Source organism: Lissotriton vulgaris, chromosome 3_2 (assembly GCF_964263255.1).
Source record: "Lissotriton vulgaris chromosome 3_2, aLisVul1.2, whole genome shotgun sequence".
Taxonomy (NCBI): domain Eukaryota; kingdom Metazoa; phylum Chordata; class Amphibia; order Caudata; family Salamandridae; genus Lissotriton; species Lissotriton vulgaris.
Genome location: NC_141690.1, coordinates 105,153,913 through 105,179,599, shown reverse-complemented (window position 1 = coordinate 105,179,599; position 25,687 = coordinate 105,153,913). Strand labels below are relative to the sequence as shown.

Below are 25,687 nucleotides of genomic sequence, written 5' to 3'. Positions count from 1 at the left end.
AAAACCTTCCTGCACATAAACAATCCAAAATGGCAATTTGTTACTTCTATGTGTGCTGCAAAATGGAGCACAGAGTAGCACATCGTCATAATTTTATGATTTTTTATGTGTAGGAAGGTGTCTCATCCTGCACATAAACAATCATTAATGGTGTTTTGCGCTTTCTATGTGTGCTGCAGAACTCAGAACACATAGAAAAAGTAAAATCGAGGAGAAATACAAATAATTCTCCTTGTTTTGGCATTCTAACGCCTGCTCTTGCATGACGTTAGTTTTTGGCGCTGCCTCAGATTCACAGATCCTTGCAAATCTGGGGCACTGTCAAAACGCAAAGGGCATTGCAGTGGAAATCCCTGTTTACGCAAAGTGATGCATGTAAAGGGGCCCTATTTACAAGGCACAAAAAGAGGCTTAACGCCCCTTTGTAAACATGACGTTGGGCAAAAATGCCACCAGAACCTAGCTAAAAGTGGCGTTTTGGTGGTGCTTTCCCCTTGTATATATACACCCCATTGTTTCACAGAAAGTTAGTTAACCCTTTAAGTACTGGATATATGTGTTCCTGCATACCATCGGCTGCTGTATTCTAGATTCTTTATCTAGTAGGCAGAATTTTCTCTGAATATGTAACAGTGAGCAAACTATAGTGACCCATTTATTGTTCGTGTTTCATAAATTCAGAAAACATCAAATGCAATAGATAAAGCAAAAACAGATGAAAGAACAATTGTTTTGTTTTACAGTTTTTCCACATCTGGTGAGGAAGCTCAACGCAGCCCTCCATGTGACCATCATCCTATTCCTCTGCACCGCCATGTCATTCTCTCTGATTAGTTTTGGCTTCTGCATCCACAATATCATCAAAGTTCCTTATCGCTCAATAAAAGGACCTGCTGGAATATGCTTGTGGAACGTATTCGCAGGTAACCATCTTTTTGTATACATAATGCTGGTGAGCGTTTTGTATCCTGTTCATACTTTCATGTAATAAAATGTGTGTGTGTCATCAGGGGCACATCTGAAAGTAGAACAATTCTACCTTAGGACATTCCTCAAGTCTAAGAAGGTTTGTGGTTATATTGCCTTGAGCATTAGTCAATTGTTTCTCAAAAATCCGCCTAAAAATATATATTTTGTTTTCACGATAATGTTGCAATGTTGCGTCTGTGCTATTAAACGATCTGAATTTATTTACAGAATTTTCTATGCAGAGATAAAGTAAATCAAAGTTATGTGACAGTCAGAATAAGTGAAAACCTGCAATAAAAGTATAAATGTTTGTGTTTAGTTTTCCTATTTCATAATAGTTGTGCCAATATTAGTCACCAATAATAATAAAAGGCCAGCTACTATACTGGAATTAAGTTTTACGTGTTAGGTATCAGTTTTGACATCCCAAGGACAGCAGACAAAGCCAACAAGCATTGTGAGAGGCCGGTCACAGAGCAGAACTGCAGCTGCTGCTTAACAATTAAAACAATAACCAGCTGTTATGCTTTTTTCGCTGCAACATCTGGTGTTTATTTTCACAGTACATGTTTCACACTATCAGAGCCTGCACACTCTGAGGACGATCTACAGCAGCTAGTAACTGAGACTGAGCATGGAGCTGTACAAGAAAGGCGGTAATATTCTTCAACTGTTATCCTTCAGTGAGTGCAGAAGGCTGGACTTACTGCACACCACGGTGGAGAGCTTGAATGGTGTCAGTGAGCTGAGGAATGTGTCTATGTACGTGTATTTTTTTTTCTTTTTTTTTATAATCCTCATTTTACGATTATGTAGATAAGGAGGTTTCGGGAGTCTGATAATCATTTTTTTTTGTTTTGCCTTCACTGCCCCATAATTGTCAGGTGTCTTTGGGGAGTATCCCTTTCGATGTTATGATTCATCAGTTTTCTCCACTCATCCTTTATCGTGTTCAATAAGTCCATTGTTTAGAGGGGTAGCTAGCCAACTTGGCTACTCAGCAGTAATAATTTCTGCCTAGAATTATTGTCATCGCCTTAATCATTGGATTTTGTTTACCCGTGGCCCAGTAGAAGTTAATGATATATTTGGAAGTACTGTTCCCAAATTTCCCAGAAATGTATTGTTTTGGAATATTTCCCTTTTCTATCAAGTTTGTTGATTTTTATTATAGAGTTTAACCAATTTGCATGAGTTGGTGGTACTGGTTTAACCCAGTTAATACAGATTTCTCTCCGCGCTAGCAGTATCAGAACAGACAGTAAGCTTTCCTGATTTTTACTTAGTTTATTTATACCAGCATCTATGTTGTTATATATCCCAAAGATAAAAAGAGGGGTACAAACAGTTATGTGGGTTCTCAATACCTTATTCAACGTCTTACCAATCTCAAACCAGAAGTTGGATAGTGCGGGACACTTTTGGAACTTATGGATGTCATCCGCTCTTGCTTCTCAGCATTTATGGCAGGACTTAACGTTGGTTCCTTTAAATTTAGACAATCTTTTTGGGGTCCAATATGCTCGATGGATTGTGAACAAATGGGTTCTCTTTAGTGAAGCTGGTTTTATACAGGACCAACATATTTCCATTTAGTTTTGCCATAAGAGTTGTAAGTCCAAGTCCTGATCAGGCATATCTTTCCTCCATGTTATTTCCGGGACTAAAAAGTCTTCTTCTCCAGATTTATTCATTTATTTATTTATTTATTGCATTTGTAATGCGCGCAGCTACCCACAAAGGGTTTCCCGGCGCCTGAGACATTGTAGTTGAGCAAAAAGGTATGGAAAGTACAAAGTGGACAAATCATTTCTCAAAAAGCCAGGTCTTGATGTTTCTCCTGAATCTAGCATAATTGTCCTCCAGACTCAATGAGTGCCCAATACCATTTTGATATTTCTTTCTTTGTCGGTGTTATTTTTATCATTTCATTTTCAAGATTTTCACTACCCCTTTTTTCCTCTGGTAAAGATTTAGCCCAGTTAGTTAGTTGATAATATTTAAATTTTGACATCTTGCCATCTGTAAGTTCATATAGTAGATCCCAGGAGATTATCTCTTTGTCTACTAACAATTGGCCCCATCTTTCTATTCCTGCTGTCTTAAGTGGTACCACTAGAGAGTCTTTTAGACATTCTGGTGTCCATGGGTAATCCCACATTGGTGCCTTCGTACTGTAGTATGGTATATTTACCGAGCTTCTAATCTGAATCCAGAGCCTAGTTGTGTAGGATCTTTAGTTTTATTTTATTTTTTAATTTTGGGCGGCCAAACTTAAATAGGAAAGGGTCAGTTCTTTCAGTCATATTCTGTAGGAAGCTTGGGTAATATTGATGTTCCTCAATAGTGGTCTAAAGTTCTCAAATTGGAATGACCTATAGTACTCAAATAAATCAGCACTAGCTATTCCGCCTTGTTCTTTCCTCCTCCTAAGTTTACTCCAGGCTATTCTCGTGCCTTTTGATGCCCAAATGAAACTTGCTATTTCACCCTGGATCTTCTTTAAGGGTTCTTGTTTAAATTCTAATGGGATTGTATTAAAACGGTAAGTGAACTTAGGGATGATGGTCATTTTTATTGCGTTAGATCTTCCCAAAAAGGTTAGTGGCAATCCCGTCCATACTTTAAGAAGTCTTCTCATTTCTTTGGCGACTTTTGTCAAGTTTAATTGTGGGACTTTTTCAATTTCTTTTACCAGCGTAATTCCTAGATATTTTATTTTATCCCTACTGTATGGTGTATTGGGGTTAATGTTCCAGCTCATTGCCTCAGTTTTTTCTTGATTTGTTTTATAACCTGAGACTTTACCAAAGTTGTTCATCATATCTTCCAATGCTTGATAGGCGTTTTCATAATTTGCTGTAAATACCATCAGGTCATCCGCATATAATGCTACTTTTTTTGACCAATTTTGATGTTTAAAAGGTGTGATTAGAGGATGGTTTCTAATTAAGCAGGCCAATGGTTCGATGTAAAGGTTAAAAAGTAGCGGCGACAGCGGGCAGCCTTGCCTTGTGCCTCGTTGTATCTCGATGTTACTAGTCAGATTCCCGTTGACTATTATTTTTGCTCTTGGTTTATTATATACCTCCCTAACCATGTTACCAAAGCTTTTCCCCAGATTGTTTTTTTCAATGATTTCGTTCAGGAAGGCCCAGTTGACTCTATCGAACGCTTTGGCCGCGTCGTAGGTGATTATAGTAAGGGGAAGTTTTTCACAGGTGGCTACATCTATTGCTGCAAATAGCTCATGGATCGTCTCATGAATTTGCTGCCCTTTTATAAAACCCTTTTGGTCTAAGTTAATCAATCTTGGCATTACCTTGGCTAGTCTTTTTGCTATGACTTGCATAAAAATTTTATAGTCACAGTTGAGTAACGATATTGGTCTGTATGACTCACACAGCTTTGGATTTTTTCCAGGTTTTAGGATAATGCTAATTGTCGCGTCATTCCAGGTGTCAGGGATTTTTTCGTGGTCCAAATATACCTTATTCATTAAGTCTGTTAATTGGTCAACTAGATATTCTTTTAACGCCATGTAAAACTCATTTGGAAGCGCATCAGGGCCAGCGGCTTTTCCTCTTTTTAGGCCACTTGTAGCCGCTCTAACTTCCTCAGGCTTGATTTCGTGGTTTAATTCTATCTTTTCCTCTTCTGTTAGCGTTAGAAGGGGAATAGTTTCAAGATAGATCTTGATTTGTTCTTTAGTTGGATTTGTATCTTCTTTATATATGCCAGAGAAGAATTTTGAGAACTCCTGTCTTATTACAGTATCTTCTGAGCTTTGTGACGCTTGGCCTTGGATCTGGATACTTGGTATGTTGTTCCTTGACTGATCAGTTTTTATTCTCCATGACAGCATTTTTCCACATCCTTCCTCGTATTCATAACTGGCTAATTTGCTGCTTTCCCATTTTTCTCTCACTATGTTTTCCAAATAGTTTGCCAGAGTCTCTTTAAGTTTTCGGGGTTTTTCTTCTAAATCTTCCTTCAGTTCTGAGTAGGTTCCATTCTCTAGTTGTATCTCCACTGCTTTGATGTCCGATTCCATTTTTTTGATTTCTAGTTTCATTATTTTTGTTTTATACGCTCCTAAACTAAGTAACTTTCCCCTTACCACGGCTTTATAAGCATCCCAATTAATTTGTTTCGATGTGCCAATTGCATTATCCTCAAAATAGTGTGCTGAGGTAATTTCTAGTTGGTTTACATTTTGTGTGTTATTAAATATGGAACGATCTACTGTCCATCTAGGAGGAGTTATGTTTTTGGGTAATAAAAGAGTTAGTTGTACCGCCGAGTGGTCAGATAAATGTGCGGGGAGGTGTTCAATGCCTTTAACACTGCTTTGGAGACTCCTATTTAGGAGAAAGAAGTCTATTCTTGATCTATGGCCTAATTTTTATTGTGGAAAGTAAAAGGGTGCGTTTTCTCTCCCTTTTGTATCCACATATCTTCCAGGTCTAGATCTTGTTTATAGACTCTTAACCAGTCCCTCATTTTAGGTAGATTCAATTGATTGTTAGGAGGTGATCTATCTAATTTAGGATCGAGTATAATATTATAGTCGCCCCCTATTATTATGGGGGCAGAGGTTGATAGGAGCTCCATATAGAGTTTTTGGAGGGGGGTTGGGTCATCTAAATTTGGGCCGTAGTAGCCAGCTATAGTGAGGGTATTGCCATCTATCCTTATTTTAGCTACTACCCATCTTCCTTTACTCTCTACTGCCTTGCTTTCAACTTTTGCTTTTAGGGATTTTTTTAGGATAATTACAACCCCTTTTACGTTACAGTCTTGCGTGGTATATATACAGGCTTCCACCCAATTTAGTTTTTTTATAATCTGATCCCATTCGGTACTTACAAGATGAGTTTCTTGGAGAATGATAATCTCACTCTCCGTTTCCTTTAGATATTCCAAGATTCTTCTTCTCCTATTAGGGGTTCTAAGTCCATTAACGTTCCATGAGAGGACGTTAATTATTCTTTCTCTCGCCATTTTTCTTTTAAAACTGCTGGGTTCTGAACTAGGCTATGGCATATTTTATATAGTCTAAGTGACTCCCATTTGACTCCTATCTTTTGTTTTATGAGGATATTTTTTCTGATTTTTTTCCCTATTTTGCTCCCCACCCGTGTTTTAACATAGCTTACATTATTAAATAATTGTGAGGATTGATTTTTCCACCCTGAGGAAGCCTCCCTTCTTCTTTTGGGCGGTATTTCCACCCGTTTCGAGCTCCGGTTTCACCAGTTTACTTTATTTAGCTTATTTTATTTCGAAAGATCACTTTCCTTTTTTAATTACGTTAAACTGATCCTTTAAAACTTAAGACTCTGCCTTTTGGGGCACATTTATATCATATCTTTTTTTTCATATTTCATTTTTCTAAATAACTTCAGAAATACTTATCCAGACATTCGTGCCTTTGCATCACAGGGTGTTGATTCTTTCTTTTATTTTGTATAAAGATCCCTTCTCTAGTTAGTCTCTAGTTAGTCTTCTCCCTTAGGATCTGGTCTTTTATTTGATGTATAAAATCCTCTACCTCATGGGGCTCCCTTATATTGTGCATTTTGTTGCGCCACATGATTCTAGGAGCTGCCGGGAATTTCATCTGTACGTTTGCTTCAAGAGATTTTAACTCTTGCATATGCTGCCCCAGTTCCCACTGTCTGTCTTGTGTGGCCTTACATATGTCGGATCGTATTCTGAAAGACCAATTATCCTTGTTTTGTTTTCCACTTTTTAGACCCTCACTTAAAAAAAATTCTTTAAGGGTATACGTTTTAAAGTTGATAAAAAAAATTCTTGGGGACTTCCTTTCTTTGCTTTTCCTGAAAGGATCCCTGTGGACCCTTTGATTGTCCTCCATCAAATTGCAGTCTTTTGTCCAAGGAAAGAATTCTTCAAAAAGGGAGACAATAAATGATTTTATATCTGACCCCTCCAAGTTCTCCGGTACATTTAGTACTCTAAGATTGTTTTTTCTTCCTTGATTTTCCAGTGATTCCAGTTTTCTTCAATAGCTCGCTCGCCGTCTTTTAGTTGTCTAATCTCTTTTTGATTTGTGCCCACCTTTTTACTGAGAGTCTCAACTGCCGTTTCTACTGCGGTGACTCTCTCACCCAAGTCATTTCGTTTTTGGTCCAAGCCTTCACAGACTTCACTTATCTTGTTCTGATTCCCCTCAGAGACTAAGAATTTTTCCCTCATTTCTCCTATTATTTTGTCCAAAAACATCTCCATGACTTTTCCGGTTTGATTAGCTACTAGGAGGTCATTACTTGCTTGATCTGAGGGTTGCTCTGAAGTTTCTGTTTGGGGCGGCTTTAGAGATATCTCTGTTTACCTCCATTAGTGGTGTAATGCTTGGAGCTATATTTGAGGGGTCAATGCTAGGTTCAGTTGACATTTCGCTTCTGGTTATTTCTGCTAGCCCCTAGAATTTGAGTTTTCTAACTTCCCCTCAGGCGTGGGGATTATGACTGAGCAATCACCAGTATTTGAAGATGGTGGAATGATCTCGTTCTCACTTGGACCGACTGCTGAACTTTAAAGTAAGACCTTAGGGAGGGGGTTACTTTAATTTTTTGGTTTGACACAAACAACCCGTGTGCTTTAAATTTTGTTGATCTTGATTTTATATTTTCTGACAGTTCCGCTAAGTTGGGGGACGCTCTCTGCTTTCTTTTAGTACTTTTCGGGGTCATACTCTTTTTCTGGAGAGGGAGCTGTTTAACTAGCTGACGGTTTCTTAGACAATAGGAGGACCTTCCCCTACTTCCCAGCTCTTTCTCTGATTCAGTTACAGTATCTGTTCCCACACCCCCTTCAAGTTTCGTGGATCTTGTATTATATAAAAGTATCCCCATTTCGGTTTGAGTGTCGCTCTCCCCCTTGCTTCCCTCACTGCCTTTTTGTTCTGCAGTAATGTGTTGGGCACAGCTTGTAATTAAATCCGGTGTTATTTTTTCAAGATCGCTCACTCCACCACGTACCTGTGCTTTCGTTTTCCTAGGACCTTCCAGCTTTCCCGGTTCCTTAGGTTTCCCCTGCTCAGTATACGTCCGAGATCTTGAGGACAATTCTGCTTGTTTTTCGTGGGGCAGAAGAGACTCCCTCTCCCCATTCATCAGCAGTGGGGTGCTTGAAAATTCGGCACTTAGTGAATTGCCTGCTGCTTGCCGACCAACTTCTTCAATTGTTCTCCGTATCGGTGCCTGAGCTAATGTCAGCAACAACAGCGGTCTCTCTGTGTCAGGTGGTGAGATTGGAGATGATTGCGTCGGTTCAACCCAACCACCTCCCTGCTTCAATCCGGTCCCGCTGTCTCCACTGACCCTGCCACTCGTGCCCCGGAACAGGAAGGTAATCCTTTGGAACGCCCTGCGGCAGCTCTACATTGCTCCCAGCGCTACTGCCCAGCTTCCAATGTGTGGCGGCGGCGGTGATAGTGAGGATTTGAAAGGTACGTTTTGCTCTAAAAAGCTCCCGATTGTCATGCTGCGCTGGGGGTTCAGTCGGGGGTTTTAGGTCGTTCTGTTAAGATATTTGCAGCTGAAGAAGATCGGGCAGAGCATCTATGGGCGTCTAAGGGCGTTCTTCGTAATTTTGAATTTTCTCTTCCTTTTTACAATATTCCCATTTCTTACTCTTTACGTGCACCTCGAGGGAAGATTTGTGAAAAGAAAGAAGTCGGAAAGTGTGTCTTTTGCTCCGTTCTATGCTGGTGGGTCGGAGCTCACGACCGAGCGTCTCATCTTCCTCCCAAATTTTCTGAAAATTCCCAATTTCTGGTTGTACCTATATACGCGTATTGATGGATTTTTGTCATGCTGTACTGTTTTCCTGCATTTGTTACACCAGGGGTGGTGTTTTTCCACTACTACACCGGTGGGGTACCCCTTCTATTATCCAGAGGATGTTGTTGAAGAGAGATGTATGTTTTAGAGATCGATGTAGGAGTTTCTGAAATATAAACTCAGAACATGAATCATTAATTAAGCCATACAAATGTGCCATGCTGTTACCTATACAATGAAGCAGTATTTATCACAGCGGTCATCTTTTGATTAGGCATACACAGGCTACCTGTAGTGTTTTTCCATACTTCTAACATCTGTATTTGTCTTTGGACAATGTAAAAATCATGACTGTAATAGGCTTCATGATATTACCCATAGGAAATTAAGGTCCTACACATGAATTCATACTATTGATTACTTAACTGACGATACATTTTATTTCCAATATGGCGCCCAACGCTCTGTTAGGATTGCAAACACTCCGGGCACTACAGCAAACAAAACACACTAACGAAGGGTATCAAGGCAAAAAGGGGAAGCTATCAGCAGGGGCAGAGTTATTAATGGTGCAGCAGATGCAGTGACACTGGAGAACATAGGTCCAAGGGGCCCACTGAATCATGATTATTGCTATATTTTCTAATCTAAATATCATCAAGGGGACCCACTCCCTTGCTTGCTGTAGAGCCCATGGTGCACTGGTTGTGTCATTGGCTAATGGAGAAGACTGAGGGAACCGAGAAGGGGAGAACAAAACCAAAATGAGGTACAGGAACAAGAACAAACTGGTACAAAAACAGAGTGAGCCAATGCTACTCGCAACACTTTACCAGATGAAATCCAACAACCATGAATGGTCTTAGATGGAGTTCTGCCACTATTGACCAGGGATCACTGACATAATATCGAGGGACATAATATCAAGTACCAAAAATATCGGCGACAAAATATCGACAGACAGAATATCGACTTTGTATCTACAAACAGGTAAGTACAAAAATATCGAGTAAAAAATATCGTTTACAAAAATATCGTTTGTAGAAATATCGACTTTATTAGAAACAATGTTAAATTAAATTAATATAAAAAATTATTTACTACAATATACTTGAAAATACTTAAATTACCTTATAATAATTAAATAATTAATTAAATACATAAAAATTATTTTTTACAATCATATTTGTTAAAACATATATATATAGTAACATAATATAATTAAAATATATCCAATATTATTACCGTAGGATAGCGTAAGTATAAAATTACTATTCCCACTCCAGAGAGTGCAACAGTAGTTAAGCGTTGGATAGCATAGGGGTTAAAATTACTATTCCCACTCCAGAAAGTGCAACAGTAGGGAAAGCGTTGGATAGCGTAGGGGTAAAAATTACTATTCCCACTCCAGTGAGTGCAACAGTAGAGAAAGTAGATACTTCATATATTATTTAAAAAAATATATATTAATATCTAAAAAAATGTTATTAAATGTAATTACCACTTTAATATGATATAATAAATAATTAATTATAAATACTAATTTAATGTAATCATTACAATTAATTATCTATTAACACTAATTAATTACAAATTAACAATTAATTTATTAGTAATTAAACAGTTACTTAACAATTAAAATCTAATAAATACACAAAACAAATTAACATATGTAATTAGTTATAATTAAATTACTTCCCACTCTATTCCCCTATGAACCCACAACCCACTACAGAAATTAAATTACTTAAATTAACATAATTATCAATTAATCAATTAAATAAAATTATTTGGCATTTAAAATTTAATTAATTACCAAAAAATATAACTTAACAACTAAGTATAAACAAATACCAATAAATAAATTAACATATTTAATTAATTATAATTAAATTACACCACATAAATTAACTTTTTTAATTAATTATAATTAAATTACTTCCCACCCTACTCCCCTATAAACCCACAACCCACTACAAAAATTAAATTAGTTAAATTAACATAATTATCAATTAATCAATTAATTAAAATTAATTGGCAATTAAAATGTAATTAATTACTAAATAAAAATTAATTACCAATTAATTATAAACAAATACCAATAAATAATTGTACATATTTAATTAATTATAATTAAATTACACTACATAAATTAACATATTTCATTAATTATAATTAAATTACAATACATAAATTAACATATTTAATTAATTATAAATTACTTCCCACCCTACTCCCCTATAAACCCACAACCCGCTACAGAAATTAAATTAGTTAAATTAACATAATTATCAATTAATCAATTAAATAAAATTAATTGGCAATCAAAATATAATTAATTACTAAATAGAAATTAATTAACAATTAATTATAAACAAATACCAATAAATACATTTACATATTTACTTAATTATAATTAAATTATTTCCCACCCAACTCCCCTATAAACCCACAACCCGCTACAGAAATTAAATTAATTAAATTAACATAATTATCAATTAATCAATTAAATAAAATTAATTGGCAATTAAAGTGTAATTCATTACTAAATAAAAATTAATTAACAATTAATTATAAACACATACCAATAAATAAATTTACATATTTAATTAATTATAATTAAATTACACTACATAAATTAACATATTTAATTAATTATAATTAAATTACAATACATAAATTAACATATTTAATAATTATAATTAAATTACAATATATAAATTAACATATTTAATTAATTATAATTAAATTACTTCCCACCCTACTCCCCTATAAACCCACAACCCGCTACAGAAATTAAATTAGTTAAATTAACATAATTATCAATTAATCAATTAAATAAAATTAATTGGCAATTAAAATATAATTAATTACTAAATAAAAAATATTTAACAATTAATTATAAACAAATACCAATAAATAAATGTACATATTTAATTAATTATAATTAAATTACACTACATAAATTAACATATTTAATTAATTATAATTAAAATACAATACATAAATTAACATATTTAATTAATTTTAATTAAATTACTTCCCACCCTACTCCCCTATAAATCCACAACCCGCTACAGAAATTAAATTAGTTAAATTAGCATAATTATCAATTAATCAATTAAATAAAATTAATTGGCAATTAAAATAGAATTAATTAATAAATAAAAATGAATTAACAATTAATTATAAACAAATACCAATAAATAAATTTACATATTTACTTAATTATAATTAAATTACTTCCCACCCAATTACCCTATAAACCCACAACCCGCTACAGAAAAGTACGCAAAATTTAAATAACATTAAATTCATTAATTAAATTACATAATAACATAAAGAAACACTTTTAACACATGAAATACACTATAAAAATTCGATATTATTAAAAGTTCTATATTTTTCTTAACCTATATTATGGACTTCGATATTTTGACTATCTATATTTTTAAATTCGATATTACATTACTTACCTTCAAAATGATATTTTTGATGTCTAAATTCTGACCATTCGATATTCTGTCCAGCCTATATTTTGTACTCAATATTATGTCCATTCGATATTTTGTAGTCGATATTTTGTCTGTTTACCATTGACCAGACATGATCTTAACACCAAGAAGTGAGAATGTGAGTTCAAGCAGAAAGCAATCTAGTGTTCCTGTTGTCATGAATTTCCATTGACCTGCCTTCAACGGTCTCCAGTCCTCTTGTATTCCACACTACCTGTGTGTGCGCGGACTCCTGCCACGCTGATGCTATCATTCCATCTTACGTGTGGTGGTTCACCTTTGAGTCTGGATGTTGGGCACACACACTGTGTGATTCACTCAGAGCTTTTCTTTGTCCAACTAATTGCCAGGTGTGCTCATATTGCTTTAAGGACATTCATCTGTTTCCCTACGATGGCACCCGTATAGTGCGTTTTCCTGACATAGCAGTTAGTCTTGTATATTGTATATACTCTCAATATATGTATAAAAGTAATCTGTGATTCTTCCATAATTGAAACAACCTTCTAACTGGAGATAGGAATATTTTGAGAGAATAGTATATTAGTCATATCAACCAATCATGAGTAGGGCACTGATGCTGACATGCAGGTTCAGGGATACTTGATCCTATCGACCTTGCTATAAAACTGTTTTGCTCCATTTCTTTGGGAAGTGATAGAGCACGGGCTCACCTGCTAGTTTTATCATACTCACCTGGGCCCATAAATCTATATACACAATGAACAGGTAAACCTACACTCAATCAATTTTTGTTTAACCATTCGTGACCTATACCATTTGACTTACCAATCCTAGTCACCGGTACCTAGAATCCTAAGGGATCAAGAGTGTTAGCATAATAGGCAATAAATAACATTTGCACTCATTAAATAACCTCATTGAATACCCACAGACTCTGGATAATAGTGCCCTGGATCTATTTAGGAATAAGTTAAAGGAGGAAACACTCCTGATACCAAAAGCCATATTCCCAGAGAACATTAAAACTAATAAAAGAGGGAAACTAATCTTGGAGAGTTTATCCGAAGTAGATTGTATTATAATGAATGGAAGGCTTCCTTCGGATAGTCCCGCTCATTGTACTCATAAATCAAGGAATGGTGGCTCGATCCTTGATTATATGATAGTAGATAGCTCTTTCTTTAGTTCTCTGATGGACCTGTCTGTACTTATCACTGATCTCAGTGATCATAATGTTTTGTCCGTCAAATTAAATGTAACACCATTTCAAAGGGATGCATGGAATATCGGGGATGACTTATTGAACTTCAATATTAAAAAAGGGAAATGTTATTGGAACTCAGGGGTTATTAAAAGTTTGGTCAGTGTACTGGAACCCACAGTAGAGAACTTACTCCTATGGGAAGGGAGTGAGCTACTGTGTTTTGCTTCCTTCTTACATACCTTACAATCTAAAGTAAAAAAGTCTCCCCCTGTGAAGATAACTCCAAAAATCCCCTCTGGCCTCCGTTACTTAAACATAGAAATAAATAAATTGGTTAGGGATCAGTACCTCTTCTTTATTCCTAAACGCAATCAAAGGATAGCTCTTTTAAGAAGAAGGAGAAATAGGATAAAGGCCAGATTAAAACAGGAGAAAGAAGATGCCCTATGGGTTAAACTCCGCGAGGCATCCAGAAGTGGGCAGGCTAAGACCTTCTGGTCATTAATCGGAGAAGGATGCGGGCTAAGATCTAGACCCTTACCGATATCTATTAACGAGCAGTCTTGGGTTGATTTCATTCAGCATTTATATAGTGGCAATGATGTGATGTTTGACTCCGGTAAGCTACAGGAGGGTTTGTTACCCTATGGTCCTCCGTCCGAATTGGAAATTGTTTCCGCCATTAAGGGTCTGCGCACATCTGGTGCAATGGGCCCAGATGAAGTTCCTATTTCTGTGCTAAAATCTCATAGTACTTTATGGGGAAAAATGTTATATCCAGTCTTTAAACTTTGCTTTACCAAAGGCATTGTCCCGCATTCCTGGAAAGCGAGTATATTGGTTCCTCTCTTTAAAAAGGGGGCAAGAGATTTACCACAAACTTATCGACAAATTGCCCTCCTAGATGCCATTGGTAAGGTCTTTGCTAAATGCTTACTTAATTCTCTAAATGACTGGGTATCTTCGACAGAAATATTACCGCTTGAGCAGACCGGCTTTAGGAAACAACATGGTACCCTAGACAATCTTACCGCTCTCCAGGTTTTGATAGAAAAATATGTCATAGTCCGTGGAGGAGGTGTATATGGTGCTTTTATTGACTTCTCTACGGCTTTTGATAAGGTGGACAGATCTTTGTTGTGGAGTAAGTTATTTGATCTAGGGATGCCCTCTAGTTTATTAAGGTTAGTTATTGCCCTGCATACAGACACTTGGTGCAGAGTATTAATGGGAGGTGAGAGAGGACTATCTAGGGTTATTCCCACGATTAACGGACTTAAACAGGGTTGCTTATTGGCTCCTCTGCTGTTCTCTTTATACATAGCTGACCTCCCCCAGGCTTTATTATTATCCAGTAATTACATTGCTCCAGTTTTAGGGGGAACTCCAATAGTGTGCCTAATGTATGCGGATTACATTTTAATTTTGGACCTTACCCCAAAAGGTTTGAATGGTCGTCTACACGCCCTGAACACCTACGCTGAGGCCCATTTTCTAAAAATAAATATTTCAAAAAGCAAAATAATGTGTTTCCTGGGAAGGAAAAAATCCAAATATGACAATTTCTATTGGTCTGTTGGGGGCGAAAGACTAGAAGTAGTCAAATCTTATCCTTTCCTTGGAAAGATTGTCACGAGTAGTCTAAGTGACACAGCCCATATCGAGAACAATAGCAGGAAAGCTCTTGCTCAAGGGAAGAGCCTTGTTTCTCTTTATAAGGCGACAGGTAGAAGGCACTTCTCTATATTGCTCGAGGTATTCCGAGCAAAAATCCCCGCATCCCTTATGTATGGGTTAGAAACAGTAGATATGACAAGTTGGAATTTTTTGGATTCCACTGAAGGAAAAATATTACGTAACCTCATCTCTGTAAATACTGCGATATCCACGTCCTCTCTGAGACAGGAATTCGGTTTGCGTAGTTCCTGGGCTCAGGCAGTTGCGAGTGTGGTGCGTTTGGTTTTTAACATAGCTGAGGGAATGCCGGGTACGCTGAGGCATCTTATAAAAAATGAGCTGCTGGGTACTTTTAATGCTTATTCTTTAATTGTAAGGAATTTTCGGCAGGCAGTTACATTATTACAGTTGGATGAATTAGGTCTTTTTTCACTATCCGCGGCCCAACTAAAGTCGGTTTTAAAGTCGGCTTCCTGGGAGCTGGGTTACAGAGTAGATAGAGGGGCAAGTAAATTGAAGAGAGGGATGTTCCCTACCAGTAGTTTTTGTCAAATGAAAAAACCTCAGCCATATTTATCCTGGAATCTCCCCCATGGAGTTCGGCGATGTACCCTTTTGCTAAGGCATAATTTACTCCCTTTGAATTGTCTTTTGTCTAAATGGTTCGGCCGTTCCGACATTTGCGATTTTTGTAATTCCAACTCCCAGGATGTGTATCATGTCATTTTTGTCTGTCCGGCACTTATGGTATTTAGACGTAAATGGTTAAGACCTATGTGTTTCCAAATGGGTATCCTTACAGCCTCCGATTTTATTGAAGCAATGCTTAACCCTCCAAATGAAATGTTTTGTTTTAAATTGTTTCATTATTTTAAATGTTTTCTGCCGTTATATTGATAGATTGATATCATGTATTTTTCTATGGTATTTTGAGCAAAGATTTTTCTATTGGTTTTTACTGTTTGCTTGAATTATTATGTGGACCTCAATTGAGTTCCGTTATCATAAATAAATAAACTAAAACTAATACACAGACTCTGGAAAAGTTTTAACTCTTTATCTATGTAAATTTTTAAATGTCAGTGTTCAAAACTGTATTAATTGAAAAACATGATTCAATCAACAATAAATTATGATTAGGCAGAGTAATAAGTAAAACTTTCGTTTTTAAGCATTGAAACATAGGAAGGGTAGAAAAAGGCAAACAGTACAAAGACGTACCCACATATATTTTATAGTTGCCTAGAATGGTGTGAAGACCAACCCTGGCCACAGGCTGGGATAAAGGATAGGAACTCCAAAGTGCAAGTGCCAGCAGGTACGAACAGGTGCAGACCAAAATCAGGACAGGTTACGGACAAAATTAAATCAGGAAAGGACCACCACAGGCTAAGACCCGCACCACAGCTAAAGTTCAAATGCCCGCATTGTAAATCCTCTCTGTAGCTAACAGTCGGACCCTGATTTGGTTATCGAACTCCTTTCCAGAACCCCGATTGGGTTATCGAATCTTCTGACAGAGTGCTCCGCCAGCATCCCTGCTCTCGATTGCCTATTGAGGGCGTTGGGTCAGTGACAGGTCAGCTATTCGGACAAGTCGGACGATCTAACTAGCTAAACCTACCTTAGATATACCATTTTCCAGGGCAGTGTACCACCCCCCAATGTTGCAAATGTGTGAATCCCTCAATTTGATTGGTCAAAAAGACGAGGAGAGGTCCTCACACCATATTGATTTGAGGTAACTTTGCATCTTGTATTCAAATTACATTCCCTCCCATTTAACTTTATTTTCCCATGCAATTTTATTCCACCCGGCAGTGAATGTATCAATAGAATACAATGTTTTAACAAATTTTACAATTTAGCTTCCTCTGGCAGGGTTAAGAGGTTACGTTCTCATAGTTTTCACAGTTCATGTCTGATGCTGGCACCAGTTCAATGCCATGGCTTCAATAACTTGAATTTTCTCCTCTAGATACTAAAAATATTGTGTAATGCAATTATTGATTTGACGAAACATGTTAGTTAGTACATTAATGTTGTTCTGAGAGGTCTTAATCCAAGAAAGTCGCTTTACGTGCGCAACTAAGCTCCACATAAGCGACATCTCATTACCACAACTGGGGTTTTTAGTATGTAATAGAGTCTCGTTGAGCCAGTTCGACTTACAGTCCATGCCATTTTTTTTATTTCTATATGAAGTGTATATAAAATAGGGCCTGATTTAGAGTTTGGCTGATGGAAAATAATGCACCAAGCTCTCAATCATCAGCATCCTCTGCCGCTCATATACCTATGGTGGCAACTCACCGGGGGGGGGGGGGAGGGCAATAATTAGGGTGACCAGGCATCCCGGATTTGCCAGGACGGTCCCCGTTTTTCACCAGCTGTCCGGCAGATTTCGAGAAATTTACTCATGTCCCAGTTTTTGGAGAGCGTCGACAAAAAAGGGGGGGAGGTATTTTTTATGTTTTTCAGAGCAGGGATAGTTAGCAGTTGTTCCAAGAAAGCAATTTAAATCACAGGCAAGCTACTGGGTTAAAAAAATAGCATCTTATGTATGTTCTTACTCCCTGTTTTGTAATTTTCTGCTGATTAGCGCTGTCATTATGTGTTCTTGCTTGAAGTAAAATTATAGTTCTTCTTTTTTTGTGATATGTCCTGGTTTTTTGCTTTAAAATTCTGGTCATCCTAGCAATAATTCAGAAAGCCTCGCCACCCAGGCCTGTAAGTCATCTGACAGTTTATTGTCCCTACGAGTTTTGCGCATGTGTCTCTCCTCCTCATTCGCCCACTTGGTCATGTCTCTCAGCAGTCTGTTATTTTAGGCGCAATCGGTGATAATCATCCTATAGCAATCCAAAGCTACGCCAGCACTAGGCCCAGGATGAGACATTTTCTGCTGCATTTATATACATGTGCACTTTAGAAAACAACCTGCTTTTTTAATAACCTACACATACATGTAAACATATGGGATATTCTGTGTTCTACAGCTTGTCTGAGAAGATTTTTAAATCACTTATGTTAGTAACTGATAAATATTAGCTTATCATAAACTGGGAATTTGTGTGGCCTGCTTAGTAGCAATGGGAACCATTTTATTTTGTACTTCTCTAGGTATTGGAGAGACACTCTTTTTGTCCTGATGAGGCCCATGGACATACTCAGTTTTGGGCTGAAACGTTAGCACTGCTCAACTAGGACTGGTAATTTGAAGAAAACATATGGATGTCTAAAAATAGTCGAACTTGATTGTCATAATAGTTTTTTGGCTATTGCATTTGAAATGGTTTGATCCAGTCGATGACAGCGGAGTTTTCCTCTGCCGTGGTGGAATCTTTGTCTAACGTTAGGATTAACTGAGTGTCATCAGCATATGAAATAGACTCGATATCAAAGCATGCAATCAGGTTGAGCAGAGGTATCATATATATATTGAAAAGTGTTGGGCTCAGGGCCGAGCCGCAAGGGACACCAGAGAGCAACAGTTTTTCTGTCAATTGCTAGTGGTAGAGGGTTGCTATTTGTTTCCTTTTCTCGAGAAATGATTTTAAACAGGCCAAAGCCTTGTGTGAGATGCCGCTTGCAGCTAACTGGTCTCTCAAGACGTCATGGGAGAAAGTGTCAAATGTGGAGGATAGATCTGACAGAATCAGCACTGCGTTTTTCTTGATCTAGGGCAAATTTTAACGTTTCTGTGGGATGTAGCAGCGCTGACTCTGTTGAGTGTCCATGCCTGAAACCCGATTGCCTAGGGTGTAAAATGTTAGCTTCCTGCAAATAAGCATTTAGTTGCTCATTTACTAGCTTCTCTGTTATTTTGCTTAGACATGGTAGCAGGGAGATGGGCCTGAGATTTGAGAGGATTGCCAGGTCCGGTAATTGCTTTTTTTAGAGGGGCTTGACTGAGGCGATTTTCCAATTTGCTGGTACTGTTGCTTGCCTGAAAGAGAGTTTATTATTTGGTTGATAGTCTGGTTTATAATATCAATGATTGCATGCAAAACGGGGGCAGGGATCAAGAGGGGAGCCCAATTTACATGAGAAAATAGCTTGGCGAGACTGTTCAAGAGTAATCTACTTGAAGCAATTATCCCTTGTGTCGATTTTCCAGGTCAGCTCTTTCTGCAGGCACAGTGTTAGTTGACTTAAAATCTTTTTTTAGGTCTTTAACTTTTTTGTCAAAATAATCGACGATCTGATCACATAGGCTTTGTGACGGTGGAATGTCATGCTCAAGCATTTTAGGAGGAGTAAAAGATTTTACCATTTTAAAAATTGTTTTCTAATCAGATGCTGCCTGGCTAATTAGATTTGTGTGATGGACCTTCTTTTCTGATTTAATTTGTTGATGGTAGTTTTTGAGAGCTGCTTTAAAGGAAGTGAGCTCTTCTGATTTGTAACTTTTTCTCCATCTATGTTCCAGTTTTCTACAATGGCCTTGTAATTCATTTAGCTGAGGAGTGAACCAGGGAGCAGAGGTCTTATTGGAGGTAATTCTACTTGGTGGGGCAGGTGGCGCAAAAAAGTTGCCAAGTGAGGCCATCCTGTCATTAAAGATGTTAGTAGCTAGCGAGGGTCACCTGTTAGGGTAGGTCTACCTTTTTCTGCCACCTTGTGCAGGTTAGGATTAGTTCGCATTTTGTTCCATTTTCGCCAGGTTTTGTGGCTGGTTTGACAAGAATCTTTCACAGTGTGTGTGAGGGGGCATCTGATCCTGGGGATGAACTTGTGGTCTGACCAAGTTATAATGACCGGAGGGTCTACTTTAACACCTTGGCTGCTAAGGCAATTCCCCTCCTGTGCTGGAAATTGTTATAGTCCATAATTCATGACGAGCTCAGCTCGTCATAAGCACAGCTCCAGTGTGCCTCATGACGAGCTGAGCTCGTCATGAGCAGCGAAGGGGTTAAGACTGGTGAAGTTAGTACAGATTCCATCCAGGGTATGCCCTGCGCAGTGTGGGACCAGCTATCTGCTGTTTGAGTCCCTTAGTTCTATATTCTCTCCAAATGTTTTGCAATTGGGGTATCTACTGATTGCAAGTATAAGTTAAGATCTCCCAGTAGGGTAACATTAGAATATTTAACTACCAGGGTATTCAAACGACCTCCCAGGGTGTCCAGAAACTAAAGGCTTTAACGTGGTGGCCGATAGATCAAGGCTCCCGCAAGTGATTCTGAGCTTTCTAGTTGGAAACTGCCCCTTTAAGCTCTGTGAGGTCATATGTGGAGAATTTCAGCTTATTATTGTACATTATTTCTAGCCCCTCCCCTCTTTCTACAGGTCTATCTTGTCTGGATATGGTATATCCTGAGGGGAGGGCTTGTGATATATCTGTGTTAGACCAATCTTTCAGCCAGGTTTCTGTGATAAAAAGACAATCCAGTTTTAGGCTTGAGATTATATCATAGAAGTGTTGTGCATTCTTGATTAGTGATCTAACTTTAACTAGTTGCTGTTACAAAAAACAAGGGAACCCAAAAGGTATAGTATAGGGACCTTGGGCAGTATCATGTTATAGAAAACAATGGTCCCTATTTTCAGAGGAAGCATCACTTATATACAATAATCATACTCTAAATAGTATGATTATTGTATATATATAAAATTAAATTGTTAAAAACATTCAATGGCAAGTGGGGGCAGCCACGAAACAGTGAGACAACAAAACGAAGCACTGAATGGCCAAAGGGCAAAGTGAAATACGTCTGTACACTCCTATTTGAAAGTTTTAACAGACTTAGATCATTTTCTTATACACCATTGCACATTACAATATTGCATAGTCATATTGCATATGGCGTTTTTTGGTGTCGACGACGTTTCGATGCCACCACTAGATACTGGGCATCATCCTAAGGACAACATAATATTTCATTGTTGTCTTTATGAATTTACAATTGCACTATGCCTAAATCGCATTACTGCAAGTTGGATCAGAAGCGGGAGCGATAGCTCGGGGTCACAAGGGGCGGTTAGCCAGCTGATAGGGATCGTGTTAGTTCGGGAGTCCACTTGGATAGTCGAGATAGGGATTCCTTACAAGTGCGCAATCGCACAGTTTCAAGATCAGGAGCTCGATGGCTGGTCCGGCTTCTGATCCAACTTGCAGTAATGCGATTTAGGCATAGTGCAATTGTAAATTCATAAAGACAACAATGAAATATTATGTTGTCCTGAGGATGATGCCCAGTATCTAGTGGTGGCATCGAAACGTCGTTGACACCAAAAAACGCCATATGCAATATGACTATGCAATATTGTAATGTGCAATGGTGTATAAGAAAATTATCTTAGTCTGTTAAAACTTTCAAATAGGAGTGTACAGACGTATTTCACTGTGCCCTTTGGCCATTCTGTGCTTCGTTTTGTTGTCTCACTGTTTCGTGGGTCACGGCTGTGCCCACTTGTCATTGAATGTTTCTAACAATTTAATTTTATATATATTTGCAAAATAAATTCTTGTCCGGCTGGACAAAAGACATACTTCCTATTTAGAGTATGATTATTGTATATAAGTTATGCTTCCTCTGAAAATATGGACCATTGTTTTCTCTAACATTAACTAGGTCGCACCGTAGTTGCTCAAAGTTAGGGTCTGTTATAGGGACATAGTCAGGGGGAGTGCTAGGTTCATATCTGCACACTATTCATGTTACTGGGCCATTCACTTTGTCTTTTTGTGGGCAAAGGGGAATCTGCTTCCCGGGGTATAACCTCATAGTGTCAGCGTACACGGATGACACCATCCTGTATATCAGAGACCCGGAGTCTGACCTGTCCCCAGTTCTGGACAACGTGGTGAGACATGGCAACCTCTCAGGCCTCAAAATTAACTGGGCAAAGTCAACTATTTTCCCACTCACCACAGCCATGAAGCCTATTGAATTGGAATATCCTTTAATATGGACCACTGATACTGTGAGCTATGTATGGGTGCAGGTGCACACGGATTCTGCGCTGGTTTTAAACAAAAACTATGGTAAAGCAATTACAAAATTAGAAAATGATGTGGAGAGATGGATCTGACTTCCATTGTCCCTGAAGGGACGCATATCCCTCATGAAGATGGTTGTGCTCCCTAGGTTCCTATCTCTGTTTACGAATATTCCAATGGTACTTCCCGCTCAGATCTTCAATATTTTACCGCTCATTACTGTTGAAATTGGCCTGGGCCAGGAAACACTCACGGGTTAAGTGGGATATCCTTACACTACCTTACTCTATGGGAGGACTTGAGGCCCCGGATTTAGAGTTATATTACCGTGTGGCACAAAGCTCACATGCCTATCACTGGTTGCACGAGCAGGCTGGCCTTCCGCGTCTACAGATTGAAAAGGTCGTGTTGGCACCTCCCATTATTGCTGTTTCGCACCCCGTCCAGACGATCAGGTACTTGTGACTCTGATAACTATCACTCATGCATGGCACAATCTGCTAAAGCGACAGGTGGGCACTGTCCTATATTTTCCCCTGACTCCGGTGGAATGGTGCTGTTGGCTACCGATTTGCTGCGAAAAAGGGGTAGTCCGGGCTTTGGCAACATTCAGCATCACTACAATTGGGGACCTTTTTTCTGATGGTCTGAGATTGGGGCAGAAGGCCATAACCACACACTGCTCATCCAGTTTCACTTCTACAGAGTGAGACACTCACTTGAGATGCTGGGCGAGGACATGCTCGAGCCCCCAGAGGTTGCCTCCTACTCTTTGTTATTACGGTTGGACACACCTAGTAAGATGGATTCCAACATCTACAGTATAACAAAAGACTACTGCAGGAATCACTACACTAAATCCAGAATGGAATGGAAGAATGATCTAGCGGTAGCAATAGATGATGTCACCTGGAGATATTGCTATGAGGTCACGAAACATGCCTCATTAAATGGGAGGCATCACCTTATACATTTAAAGTTCCTTAACAGAATTTATTACATGCCCAACAGGCTATGTCGATATGGTCTACGTGACACAGCAGAATGTGAGCGTTGCAAATTTAGTCCTACTGGGTTCTTGCATATCGCCTGGAAATGTCCAGCAGTCACCAGATTCTGGGAATCAATCCTTCGCACACTGAGTGATATCATGGCATTACCGCTGACATGCGATCCACTGGTGGCAGTATTGGGATGGACTAAACATCTACCTAAAGATGCGCGACGATTGATAGACATGGGTCTCTTGCTAGCGAAGCGTAGTGTAGCGATGAGGTGGGCTCGTAGGCCTGCGCACGTTGCCGTCGATTGGTCCAAAGACGTGGATTATTGCAATACACAATCGCAGTTATACAGAGAACTGATGCTCCCCCAGAACCGTCCCAAAAGCTTCTGGGGCCTGTATCAAAGTGACTTAGCAACAAAAGCGACTGATGTGGGAGAACCACCTCAGATTGGACTTGTGACCTTACATCTGGGATAGAGCTGAAGGCAACCACGATGCTGCTTGTATGTGTTGATATCCTATATACGGCTAATACTGTTAGCAGCAGACAAACACCGAGTGCTGTTTACTTGTAAATCATTTTTACCTCTGATTGAATTAATGAATTCTCTCACAGGGTTGTGTGAAATTGATGTGCACACTCTATATGACTGCACTGTATACCAAATGCTGAAATACCACTGTGACTGTTTTTGTTATTTTTCTTTACTGAAAATTAAATAAATAAATCAATGAATAAATAAAAATTAAAAAGTGTATGGCAGTTGCCTACAAGCCAGCACCTCACTAGGGCGGGGCTGGGGCGTTATCATAATAAACTTACTTCTCATACTACTGTCTAGGCGTCATCTCTACACTTTTTTTTAAATTTCTTTCCTTTCACCAACATTGGCAAGTTATTCATAACTTGCAATTGGGTAGTATTTATCGCTATAAATGCCGACTTGATTTGGATGTTATCAGTCATAAAAATATCCTATCAATTATCGATCCATTCGTAATGAGCGCGTATATCTCTCGATAGAGACTGTACGCCTTAAGGTTCAATACTCATAGAAAAGCATGAAAACATCTTCTTCAACGTCCATCCTTTGCAGATGTTAGCTGTCTAATAGTTATTGTGACGTGTTTTTCTAAGATGTGTTTATGCTTCCAAGTATTTATTTGTCTTGTGTGTTTTTTTGCAGGCATCTTCATAGTTCTGGCAGTTACGAGCTTCATAGCTGCTGTCCACCTTCATCGTCTGACCGAGAGGATAGCCAACTTTCGGGAAAACGTCTTTAAATTTGTGGTCTTGGAAGAACAATATCAAAGCTCCCTCTGGCTCTGCGTGGGAAGCGCAGTGACACACGCCGTGAACCTGCTGCTGATTGCAGCAACTAGAATCCACCTGCCCAAATTTAAGACCAAAACAGAAGAGGCCAACGTCACTCCGGAAGACATCATGTACTGACCGCTGGTTCCGCAGCACTGACTGTCGCCATGGTGATGGATGCAGAGACAACAGTTATGGATGTCAGACTCGGTCAGCGCGAGGACCAGACAATCCCATATCGTTTGTCGCGGAGAAACAAATGTACAGTATTTGAAGACTTTGTTTGAAAATGTAAAAAAAAGACATGCTCCCTTTTTATAAAGAAGATATATATGTTTTCCATTTCAAATAAGGGATTCAGATTATTGCATAAATGAACTGTGTTTTACTGCTCGTTGGAAACAAAAAAAGGACTGTATTGGGCAAAGCCTTTTATCGTAAGTTAAGGCTTACACCACAGGCTAAGGAAGACTGTACCGGGAACAAGAAATATGTTTAAATAAAAATATTACAGAGCTGACAACTTGGATGTCTCAGGCCTTAGTAGAAAGTGAGAAGTCAGAAGAGCTTTTGATGGGATGGGAATAAAACACACCAGCGCGTGCACTGTCACGTGCTTGAAGCCTGTATACTGGAAAGATTGGGAGAGAGGGGTGGGGGGAGAGTGAGCAGACCCAAAAACCATTGAAGTGTGAAAAAGGCCGCTTTATTGGAACAGGTGCACATTTACAAATACACACACTCGGCAACCGCCTCACAATCTAAATCACAACCCAAGTTTTTGTTCGTTTTTATTTCAAACCCCAAACCCCGCCCCCACCCCACACCCTCCATCACACCCACCCCCACCCGTACATACCCAACACAAAACCATACAGACCCCAATAACATTATAACATTATAACATCACCTACCAAATATAAAATATCACATCTCCGACTATAAACCAACTGATCATATCCCCCGACCCATATTCTCCGAACCCCACCTCAATCAGTCTGAAAAATCCCCAAACAAGATCCGATTACAACTAACGGGTCCAAACTTGGCCCAAAAATGACCATCACATAGCAAAACCGCCACGCACCTGTCCCAAGCGACAAAAGAACAACGGAAAACCCCATGAACACATGTTTCAAACAGCAGCCAAACAATTAAATAAATAATAGAAAAAATCCCCTAAAAAGAGGGAGGGAGGGAGGGACAAAAAATTCTAAGCTCAACCGGCCACCAGGTCACCAAGCCTAAAATGGTGCCCGGAGCGAGGAGCCCCGCCCATT

General features: G+C 38.5%; 1 protein-coding gene across 1 annotated transcript in view; it reads left to right on the top strand.

The window, feature by feature from the left end:
- CLRN2 (clarin 2) overlaps positions 1-25,044 on the top strand; it is a 112,621-nt gene extending 87,577 nt beyond the window's left edge. The window contains exons 2-3 of the mRNA XM_086964056.1: positions 744-923; positions 24,280-25,044. Of these exons, the coding sequence (XP_086820182.1) occupies positions 744-923; positions 24,280-24,545 (446 nt within the window). The 3' untranslated portion in view covers positions 24,546-25,044. The remainder of the gene's footprint in view (positions 1-743; positions 924-24,279) is intronic.
- The last annotated feature ends 643 nt before the right edge of the window (positions 25,045-25,687 follow it).